Source organism: Silurus aristotelis, assembly GCF_946808225.1.
Source record: "Silurus aristotelis genome assembly, chromosome: 2".
Classification (NCBI taxonomy): domain Eukaryota; kingdom Metazoa; phylum Chordata; class Actinopteri; order Siluriformes; family Siluridae; genus Silurus; species Silurus aristotelis.
Genome location: NC_139575.1, coordinates 17661812 through 17673887, shown reverse-complemented (window position 1 = coordinate 17673887; position 12076 = coordinate 17661812). Strand labels below are relative to the sequence as shown.

Sequence of the window (12076 nt, the reverse complement as noted above, 5' to 3'; positions counted from 1 at the left end):
CACCCCCAACATTTATTAAATGATTCTACTGCCCCCTAGTGTTTATAAAAGCATAATACGTGCTTTGCAGTACATGTTATTAAAACTGTTCTCAAATCTTTACAAAAGCATATGTTAATACAACTTGTTTAAACAACGTTATAAATAAAGTATTTTTATTTATTTATTTATTTTTTATTTTATCGTTTATAAGAATTGTATTTGCTATAGATGGCTTCACTATGTGTGCTCTACTTAAGGTCTCCAGACAGGATTAGCACATTAACACTTTGGGGAAACACTTCAGCAGTTTTGTTGGATATTAAATAAATGGAGCGAGAAGGCACCTAATCCTGCCTACAACTGTCACAGCACACTACCTGCCTCATTCCAAGTTTAAGCAGCACCACTGGAGCTGTACATCATATGACTCGTATGCGGTTAGCCAAGCTGCCACGTCTCTGTTAGTGGAGCCTGGAACGTTCTAGCTCAGCAGTCGTTGTGCCTCCTTTTTTTTTTTTTTTTTTTTTTTTTTTTTTTTTTTTTTTTTTAAAGTTTTCCAGAAGACTGCTAAATAAGCCAGATTCAGACACAAAACTGCATATGAACTATATGGACAAAAGTATTGGTACACCTGACTTTTCTAGCCATATGTGGTCCTCCCACAACTGTTACCACAAAGATAAAGGCAGACAATTGTAATGATTTTTTTTGGCAAGGGTAGTAATAGATTTCAATTTACTTCAACCAGGATATATAAACCCGTTCCAGCATGATTCCTTCAAGATATGGTTTACATGAGTGAAAGATTTCTGACCTCAACCATATTATACATATTTGGGATTTACTGACTATACCCCAGACCCCCTCACCCTACATCAGTACCATCAGTAGATTACTAACACCTTGTGGTTGAATGAGTACAAATCTCCACAAGCACACTCAAACATCTAGTAGAACATCTTCCCAGAAGAGAAGAGGTTATTATAATAGAAAATGGAAACTAAATGTAAAATGGGATATTCTAAAAGCACATACAAATCCTATAATATTATATTATTATTACTCCATCGACTCTGCCAAACATTGAAGAGAGTTAGAAGTTTTCTTAAAGTTTGCATATCACAAAAAACATTGATCCTGTGATTAGATGTAATCGATCAGCATGAAATTCCGTACCATTTTATATACGAATGCTCCTGCGCTGTCACAACATCATGAACCACAGGTAATTTACTCAACAGAACCGAGTGAATTAAGCAGGGATTATTTCCTCACCAAGGTGAGCACAAACCTTGGTGAGGTTGTATATAAAAATGTGGTTTGTGTTTAAATGCAGTGCATGACTATAAGATAAATCAGTACTTTTTTTCCCCCACACCTGTCAATGTAAATGAAATAAAAATAAAAACCTATGACTTTAATTCTGGTTTGAGAAATATGTTAATGTCCGAGAACTATATATAATAGTATTCTTGTATAAAAGTTTCGAATACTTTTACATTGCAACTACTCATGTTGCACACTGTGGATTCCAAGCAATTAAACAATGTGTAGGCGTCTTTGTTTTTCAGGAAAGCCAGTCTGCTTTTTCACATCTCAGGCTGATTGTGTGCGCAGTGCGAGAGTGCAGTGCTGAAAGGAAGAGTATTCACTGAGAGACAGTGAAATCTTCTGCAGCTTTGTATACTCGAGGGAGCAGCTGAGAAACAGGTTTGACTCAGCCGACTTAGTTTCAGATTTACAACATTAGCATACATTCCTTTAACCTGCTGTTAATAAATATGTTGCAGAAAGAAATTAAGTAAATATTTGTGAAATATGATGTGAGCTTTTATATATATTTTTTTATATTTTTGCCATCCATTATCCCAATCCATTATTTTTGTTAAAGATTTGAGTTTCTATCAAATTACCCTTTGTATTTGCAAATGGCTTTCTGTTTGCCAGAGAGACGTTTTCTTTATACAAAGCAGAGTGTGTTGCTTGCAAAATGGTAGATATGTTTGTTTTAGTTTTTGCCACGAATTAATCTCTATTGTTTTCTTGCCCCGCCATCTGGTGTAGGCTTTGGATCTACAATGACCATGAATGAATCTAATAATATAGTATATAAGAATCGAATAGAATCACAAAATAGAATAATATCTGCTTAACATACAAATAAGTTGTCGATGAGAAATTGTGAATGACATGCCCTGTGGGTACTGTGTGTATATCTTCGTCTTCTTTTGCGTCTTCTTTTTTTGGCTGCTCCCATTAGGGGTCGCCACAGCGGATCATCCGTCTCCATATTCCCGGTCCTCTACATCTGCCTCTTTCACACCAACTACCTGCATGTCTTCCCTCACCACATCCATAAACCTTTTCCTTGGCCTTCCTCTTTTCTTCCTTCCTGGAGACTCCATCCTCAGAGATCTCCTACCGATATACTCTGTCCATCCTCTGCACATTTCCAAACCATCTCAATCTCGCCGCCCTCACCTTGTCTCCAAAACGTCCTACAAGCGCTGTCCCTCTGATAAACTCATTTCTAATCTTGTCCATCCTCAGCACTCCCAAAGAAAACCTCAACATCTTCAGCTCTGCTACCTCCAGCTCCACCTCCTGTATTTTACATAATGCCACTGTCTTTAAAACATACAACATCGCAGGTCTCACCACAGTCCTATAAACTTTCCCTTTCACTCTCACAGATACCCTTCTTTTACAAATCACTCCTGTCATTCTTCTCCACCCACTCCACACTGCCTCCACTCTTTTCTTCACTTCTCTAACACACTCTCCATTACTTTGCACTGTTGACCCCAGGTACCTGAATTCATCCACGTTCTCCACCTCCATGCAACCGCACCATTCCACTTCCCTCCTCAACTTCTTAACCTGCTCCCGACTCTCAAATAACAATATCATCCGCAAACATCATAGTCCACGAAGACTACTGTCTGACCTCGTCCTTCAACCTGTCCATCACCACTGCAAACAGGAAAGGGCTCAGAGCCGATCCTTGATGCAGTCCAACCTTCACCTTAAACCAGTCTGTCGTTCCTACTGCACACTTTACTGCTGTTACACTGTCCTCATACGTCCTCATATGTCCTGCACCACCCTCACATACCTCTCTGACACACCTGACTTCCTCATACAATACCACAACTCCTCTCTCCACCCTGTCATTCACTTTCTCTAGATCCTCAAACACACAATGCAACTCCTTCTAACCTTCTCTATACTTCTCCATCCACATTCTCAAACTAAATAAGGCATCTGTGGTGCTCTTCCTTGGCATGAAACCATACTGTTGCTTACAGATGGTCACCACTTTTCTCAGCCTGGCTTCCACTACTCTTTCCCATAACTTCATGGTGTGACTAATCAACTTTATTCCCCTGTAGTTACTGCATCTTCCTTATTCTTAAAAACCGGTACCAGCACACTCCTTCTCCATTCCTCAGGCCTCCTCTCACCTTCCAGAATCCTGTTAAAAACTCCACTACCATCTCTCCTAAACATCTCTATGCTTCTACCGGTATATCATCTGGTCCTACCAACTTTCCACACTTCATCCTCTTAATTGCTGCTCTCACTTCCTCCTTACTAATCCTATCCACTTCCTGCTTCACCATCTCCACACAATTCAACCTTCTCTCCATCTCTCATTTTCTTCTCATTTCTGTCACTTATTTTAAAATAAGTGTTCACCACTGCCATTTCCATACTTTTAGCAAAATCTACCACCATCTGCCCTTCCACATTCCTCTCCTTAAAGCCATACCTACCCATCACCTCCTCATTACCGCTGTTCCCTTCACCTACATGTCCATTAAAGTCTGCCCCAATTACCAATCGTTCATTCCTAGGTAAACCTTCTACCACTTCATCTAACTCACTCCAGAATTTTTTCTTTTTCCAGAATTTTTTCTTTCTCCAGAATTTTTTCTTCTCTTCCATCTCACAACCCAATTGTGGAGCATAAGCACTGATTTATCATAACATTTATCATCACCCCTTCAACTTCCAGCTTCATGTCATCACCCTATCAGAAACTCTCTTCACCTCAACTACACTCTTACTGTACTCTTCCTTCAGAATCACCCCTACACCATTTCTCTTTCCATCTACACCATGATAGAACAGTTTAAACCCACCTCCAATGTTCCTGGCCTTACTCCCTTTCCACCTGGACTCCTGAACACACAACATATCTATCTTTCTCCTCTACATCATATCAGCTAACTCTCTCCCTTTACCAGTCATAGCACCAACATTTAAAGTGCCAACCCTGACCTCCACTCTCCTCCACTTCCCTTCTCCCTGCTGTCTTTGTAGACGTCTTCCTCCTCTCCTTCTCCTCCTTTGGCCAACAGTAGCCCAATTTCCACCAGTACCCTGTTGGCTAACGATACCTGTGGTGGTCGTTGGTAACTCGGTATGAAATTCTTATTCGTGATCCGCATATCAATTTGGCACATGTTTTACACTGGATGGCCTTCTTAACGCAACCCTCCTCATTTATCCGGGCTTGGGACCGGCAATAAGAGTGCACTGGCTTGTGCAACCCTAATATATATATATTTATATAAATATATACATACACACACACACACACACACACTATATTGCCAGAAGTATTGGGTTGATTTTGCTCTTATAATTCCCTTCACTCTTCTGGGAAGATGTTCCACTAGATTTTGGAGGGTGCTTATGGATATTTGTGTTCATCGTCCACATGGGTATTACGAAAGGCAGGTACTAATGTAGGTGAGGTGAGGAGACCTGGGGTGCAGTCAGCGTTCCAATTCATCTCAAAGGTGTTCAGTAGGGATGAGATCAGAGCTCTATAGCAGGCCACTCAAGATCTTCCTCTCAAAAGCATGTACACATATCTTCAAGGAGCTCACTTTGTGGGGCACTGTCATACTTGAACAGGTTTGGGTTTACATACTCAAGTGAAAGCAAAGTTTTATTATAGCGCATCTAAAAGACATCCTGTACAATTGAGTGCCTCCAGCAATATATTGTTGCTGTCTGCTTCTCTGAAAGTCAGTTGCTGAGGGAAGTGATGTTTCCTCTGGCAGGATATCTTTTTTTTTTTTTTTTGCTGTGTTTTGTGAAATCAGCTAAGGGGGGTGAGGTTGAGTTAAGATGTTTTTGTTCACTAATTTTACAATTATATACATTAATTGAATTTTTTATTAAATCAAAGAAGCGATATTTACAGGCCTGTAACCTCTAATCCCAGCCCACACCAAGTTGCTACTCCTGGCCCTGAGCAAGACTCTGAACACTGTAGCTGCTCAGTTGTTTTTAATGCAATAAAGTTGCTGGACATTGGTGTCTAAGAAATGCCATAAATGTAAATGTAATAATCACAGACCTTACTTTGAGAACCAGCAATTTACGCAATTACATTTATTTAAGTTTTTTTTTCTTTTCTTTAGACAATTAAAAAAAGAAGACTACTGTGTCTCTGTGGTTTCCAACCTACATGAGTAGATGTTCATTATATGAATAAGTGCTTTCTACAGCAAACTGTTCCTCTGTTCTTGTTTCTTCTCTAAATAAATCGTTTAATCTTTAGGAAGTAATCTGCAAAAAAGTGCCCTTAATTGTCAATATAGGCAAAGAGCACCACTATAGGACTGTGTGTACAAGAAGTGTCATATACATGACTCCTGATCCTGTCACAATCAAGTGATTCTGTTGCTTTCACCCTCTTAGTTTGCAGCATTAACACTAGTTAGACAATCAGCAAGGAATATTTGAAATGCAAATGCTCGATATATCCACTGAACTTACTGGTTCTAACTTTATTGACTAGATAGCACATGTTCAGTTTTTCATACTGGTTTAGCTTAATTATTATTTATCAGCTCACTTTGTTGACTTTTACTTTCTTTAGTGTGTGTCAATGACATTTTATGTGTGCGTAAGGTTTATACTTTAATATTTTTTCAGAATTTGCCATGACAAATGTTAAACCATGTGCTGAAAGGATTGTGTCGCTGTGTTTAAACACAAATGTCTGACTTGTACAAGGGCAGATTATAAACTACAGCAATATCCCTGACTAAGCACATATCCTGAGTTGTTATGGCACCACTGAGAGCAGTAAGTAACAAAACCTTACTAAAGGGGATGAAAATAACGCTAATATTTTGCATCCTGGTCATTTTCAATAACACCAAAAAAACAAAAAACATTCCAGCAGACAGGCATAATGTTTCCACACCTGATACATTATGCCTACTCTAATGTAAACACTGTGGTCTTAAACCAGTTCATGTCAGTGCTCTGGCTGGAATAAGAGCACAGAATACAGCCAGTAAAGCAGAATGTGAACCTACAGGACATGTGCACCTGGGAAACATCCAGCACACCAAAAGAGAGGAGAGCTGCACAAGCAATCCATTTAAAAATTAGCTGCCATTGCAGAAATGACAAATACCGGATTAGCAAATCCACAAATGTCGCAGGCGCATGGTTTTTCGCACCAGTTACTGCCAATTTTTGGAGGGAAATATGTCCATTTTCTTTTCCAACTGATTTCTGTACATGTATATAGTGGAAAGTTACGTTGGTATTGGGAGAACGAAGGGAACCATAGTGTGAATGCAGTGAAATATCTAATAAAAAGTAAAATAATAGTTACTTTTGGCCTTAGTTAACATTTTAAGGCCAAGAATATCCCATAACTGTGAATAATCAAGTAGTGCTAATTAGATATCAAAACTGTGGTCATAAACAATCTCATGATTATTTGCATTTTGCAATCTCCATGTATTCAAACTCCGAACTAAAAAAATTAGAGCTCTAAGTGATAAGTGATTTATATTTACCTACTCAAAACAGTGACCGGTATAATCAAAGTTTCAAATATAACAAAAACATATGCCTGTATTTTGACAAATCTAAAGCAATTACTGTATTAAAACTGATTCGAAAGTAAAAAAAAAAGTGCTGTTGAGTAGGAATTTCAAGTAGGAATTCCAAGATCAAGGGCGCTACCTTTGCTCTCTGTTCATAATAAGTTTAGAAAAAGTTAGACTTTTTATTTGAAAGTTTGACTAAATATTTGGTGTAAAATAAAAAAAAGGTTTTCTTTGAAAATTGAATATGGTACAGACTAATGATCTCTCCATGTAACAAAAACAATAACATTTAATATTCATGCATCATGCATTCAATATTAATAATAATAATAATAACAACACAATGCAATAACCACATAACCATGTCAATCAAAATGCAGTGAACAGTGCACTGACTGTGCAGTGTTCAAATGCACACAAGTGCTGTAAACTGTCATATAAAAAAAAGTATTATGTAATAAATTGTATTATCTAACGAATATCTAATTAACAGTTTAGTGTGGAGTAATGAAGTAAATTTCCATTTTATGACTGTGTAACAGTGTTCAGTGTTTTGACCAGAGAGAGATCATATCAGTAAACACAGCTGATTATCTCCCACGCTGAGCTGTAGTGGAGGCTTGGTTTGTTTGCTTAAAAAAAAAAAAAAAAAAAGTCTGTTATTGTCTCTTACATGTTTGTGTCTCTGAATAAGGGCCTGCAATACTGTACATACACACTGAAATACTCTTGTGTTTAAGAAGGTTGCACAGCACTGCATCACATCACACTCAACTGACTACATCAGATCTGTCACTGGATTTGTACTATTATTATTATTATTATTATTATTATTATTATTATTATTATTATTATTAATGAGTCTATGCAACAAATAACCAAAATAGTGTTCACGTCAAAGAATAAGGCCCAAAAAAAAAAAAAAAAAGTCTGAGGGCAAAGCATGAGTCAGTGCAAAATAAGATGGAGAACTTCCATGTCCAAATAAACACATATTTGTAGTGTAAGAATGCAACAGTGTAATAATGCAACATTGTAAAGATGTAACAATGTAATGTAACAGTGAACCAATACAACAGTGTACGAATGTAAAAGTATAACAATATAATGGGTCAATAATGTAACAGTGTAACAATATAATGGGTTAATAATGTAACAGTGTAACAATGTAATGGGTTAATAATGTAACCGTGAATGATGTAACAATGTAATGGGTTAATAATATAACAGTGTAACGATGTAACAATGTAATTGGTTAATAATGTAACAGTGTAACAATGTAATGGGTTAATAATGTAACCGTGAATGATGTAACAATGTAATGGGTTAATAATATAACAGTGTAACGATGTAACAATGTAATTGGTTAATAATGTAACAGTGTAACGATGTAACAATATAATGGGTTAATAATGTAACAGTGTAACAATGTAATGGGTTAATAATGTAACCGTGAATGATGTAACAATATAATGGGTTAATAATATAACAGTGTAACGATGTAACAATGTAATTGGTTAATAATGTAACAGTGTAACAATGTAACAATGTAATGTGTTAATAATGTAACGGTGTAACAATTTAATATTGTAACGATGTAACAATGTAATGGGTTAATAATGTAACAGTGTAACGATGTAACAATGTAATGGGTTAATAATGTAACAGTGTAACGATGTAATGGGTCAATAATGTAACAGTGTAACAATGTAATGGGTTAATAATGTAACAGTGTAACGGTTCAATAATGTAACAGTGTAACGATGTAATGGGTTAATAATGTAAAAGTGTAACGATATAACGGTTCAATAATGTAACAGTGTAACAATGTAATGGGTTAATAATGTAACAGTGTAACAATGTAATGGGTCAATAATGTAACAGTGTAACAATGTAATGGTGTAAATGCAACATTAAGTACAATATAACAGTGTAATAATATAGCAATGTAACAATGTATTACTGTAATGAGGTGACATTGTAACTTTGTAACAATGCAACAGTGTCACTCACCTGGTTGGGGTTGTCATAATACAGACCAACAGAGCAGAGCTTCGGGGCGATGCTGCAGCTCTCGGTGAAGGCGGCTCCCCGATCCCTGTACGATCCTTTTTTAAACTTGTAAGCAATAGTAATGTTTTTCACCGGCGGAGATCCTGTTCCAACAACCACCTCAGACAGCAGTCCGGAGTAAAACACGAACACAGCAAGGGTCAGGATGAGACACACGACCAGAAACAAGATCAGGGATAAAATCACAAAGTCAGACATTGTTTCTGTTGACACAAATGGCTTCGATTACTGATGCGTCCAGCAGTGTCTTCTCAAATATCCGGACCGGATCAGTCCCAGAGCACACACATAAACATAAACATACACACGCTCTCTCACACACACACACACACACACACACACACACACTCTCTCTCTCTCTCTCTCTCTCGCTCGTTCGCTAGCTGAGCAGCACTGATCACCTCTATTAAATGTTACGGTATATAGCGTTTGTGCTCTGAGCGAGTGTTTTTCCCCGAGCAAAATATTGGTTGACTCCTAAACTGATCCTTGTTGTGGATTAAGTGCACTAGTTAGGGCGTAGAAGCCACTGTATAGCCCGTATAGTGCACTAATATCCGAAGAACAGTTAGCTAGTTTGGGATTTTGCCTTGACCAGCGCGCTACTCATAGACCTGAAGCTCATTTCCTTCAACACGGCATCATTAGTTCCTGGTTGTACCATGTCGCTGTTTTGTAGGGGTGTTAGTAAATGATCGTCACATTTCGTTCGCCTTAATGGCCAACATTCCGAAAACATAATTAGACAAACTTCAAATTACACTACTTTTTCTGGAGTAATCGTTTAGTTAAGGTAAGCACAATTATAATATACGAAAAACTAGTTCAACTCGATGGGATATTCCTAAACCATGCGCGTTCACGAGGTAAATGACGTCATCTTCATACATGACGTGGAGATTGTTGTGATAGACCCAGCTAAACAATATCGCACCATAGTAATGTACATATTAAAGTACATTTTCAAATACTTTCCCATAAACTGTTATTTTTTAATACAATTAAAACATATTTATAAAAATATAGCATAATTGATTACTATATACCGTAGCAATAATAGAGTAGAAATGACAAATATTTGTGCATAAATGGAAAATATTAGATAAAATCTCATCTAACCATAATGTACAATGACACAAAAAGCAAATCAACCTGTAGATCCCTTTAGATTAGATATCTAAGCTTATTTGTTTTTTTACTTAAAAAAACAAAAACAAACAAATAACACGGATTTATACTTTTATACACACAATTACCACTTTATACTGGTCAGAGTCACAGTAAATCCAGAGCCTTGTTTAAAAAAAATAATGAAATAAAATTTAATAAAAAAAATAAAATAAAATAAAAAACACACTCTTCATGAGGCACCTACTGGCATGTTTTTGGGAGGCTGGAGGAAACTGGAGAACCCAGAGGAAACCCATGATGATATGATAAGAGCATGCATAAACAGTAATCCGAATCAAACCAGGGACTCTAGAGTTGTGAAACAAAGGCAGTAGCAGTGGCAGTGTTGTGAAACAGAGGCAGTGAGAATGTGCTCTAAATATTCGACACAGACTACAAATATATTTACTTAAACTTTGTCAGTGTAATATATAAGCTTGTACAAAATCTACCTAATTATTCAACATTTTAAAAGAATGAACAAAGTAATGTTAAATTCGTAACTCCAAATTCAGCACATGAAGGCTTTGTGAGTTAGGTGATAAGTAGAAACGGTTGTGTTAAATGAGGTTACATGACTGATACCACTGACACTGGTGGCTTTAGTGTACAGTAATAAGCTTGAATGTTTTTTCCCTGTGCAATGTTGAACATTTTTCTTCAAGACAGATTTAATACAGGTGTAATCAAACAGTCATTCAAAATACCTGACAGCCAGTAAAATGAATTACATGATTTTATTTTAAAATAATAAACTTAGGCTTGTTTTTGAGCAATTGTAAATAATTGGCACTCAGTCAGGGTCGTCTCAACCAATAAAATGGTTAAGATGGTGACATTATCTGCACCAACACCAGCACCTCTCTGTTATCTAGCAAAGGAGATTACAACAGTGTTACCAAAAAAAAAAAAAGGAAAAAAAAGGGGGGGGGGCATATCTGAGGAAATTTCTGGATGAAATTCTGGATGATTTCTCAGATAAAACCACAGCTCAGAGAACAGGAGTCTAGAGAAAGATTTATTTCTTCTGAGTAGATGCTTAATATCTGTATATGCATATTTGATAACATTTGCGTGTTCAACTTTACATATTAAAAAACTACACTCAACAATCACTTAAACTAGACATGTTAGGCAAAACACATATTTTCTGTTCATTTGTAAAAACTATTGATATCTTTATCTTACACTTACATGTTTGTAAATAAAGATTACTTGCCTTTATACAGCATTCATAGAATATAATTAGGATCTGAGAGCATGGCATTATGTTACATGATATTATAATAATTTGATATTTATGATAGTAATGAAATAGTAATGGAAAAAAAGAAATGTGTAATAAGATGTTCAATATCGATCTGCCTGGCTAATGCAATGGTTCCTACACTGGGATCCAAGTTTAAGAAAATTACAATGGTGGAGATTATTTTAAACTACTATTGTTGTAGTTTTCTGTAATACACACTTGGAAGAGAGGGTTTAAAATTACACAGTTGCAGCCATACAGATTTTTGTAATTTGTTTTTTATATATATCGACTTCTGAATCTTAAAAAAAGAAAATTTTTGAGTGGAAAATTCAGAAATAAAAACTAATGACTCTATTGTAAACAAACAAACTAATTAATTTATTTATTAATTTAGGCTCAGCTTGGAAAAATGAAATATCTAGAAGGGCCACATTAAAGAAAAGGCAGACCACATTTCTTGAAACTATTATTATTATTTTACCAGATCCAAATCATATCTAATATCTAATTCTGTCCAGGTGTAAGGTAGAGGTAAGTCGATTAACCAATCAGAAAAGAAAGGCCTAACATTTTTCTTAGCTGCAATCATACTATATAGAACAGTAAACCCGTAAAAAAAAAAACCTGAGACTCAAAGCAAATCGGACTAACCAAGATCATGGAATAAAATGATTAAATGATTGGTTGATTAATGAAATTAAGACCGTGTATTGAGAGATTATCAAAAATT

The 12076-nt window shown here is 36.3% G+C and overlaps 2 protein-coding genes across 3 annotated transcripts in view; one reads left to right on the top strand and one right to left on the bottom strand.

Moving 5' to 3' along the window:
- Window positions 1-9802, bottom strand: part of tex264a (testis expressed 264, ER-phagy receptor a) — an 80293-nt gene extending 70491 nt beyond the window's left edge. Inside the window, exons 1-2 of one of the 2 annotated variants that reach the window (XM_083521470.1) lie at window positions 9273-9802; window positions 8865-9233 (exon numbers count right to left, since the gene is read on the bottom strand). In XM_083521470.1, the coding sequence (XP_083377596.1) occupies window positions 8865-9122 (258 nt within the window). In that variant the 5' untranslated portion in view covers window positions 9123-9233; window positions 9273-9802. Of the gene's footprint in view, window positions 1-8864 lie in introns of both variants that reach the window. The other variant, XM_083521469.1, reaches the window with a different exon arrangement.
- The window catches only part of LOC310715102 (craniofacial development protein 2-like), a 367511-nt gene that overhangs the window by 47238 nt on the left and 308197 nt on the right, over window positions 1-12076 (top strand). The gene's annotated exons all lie outside the window — the stretch shown is intronic.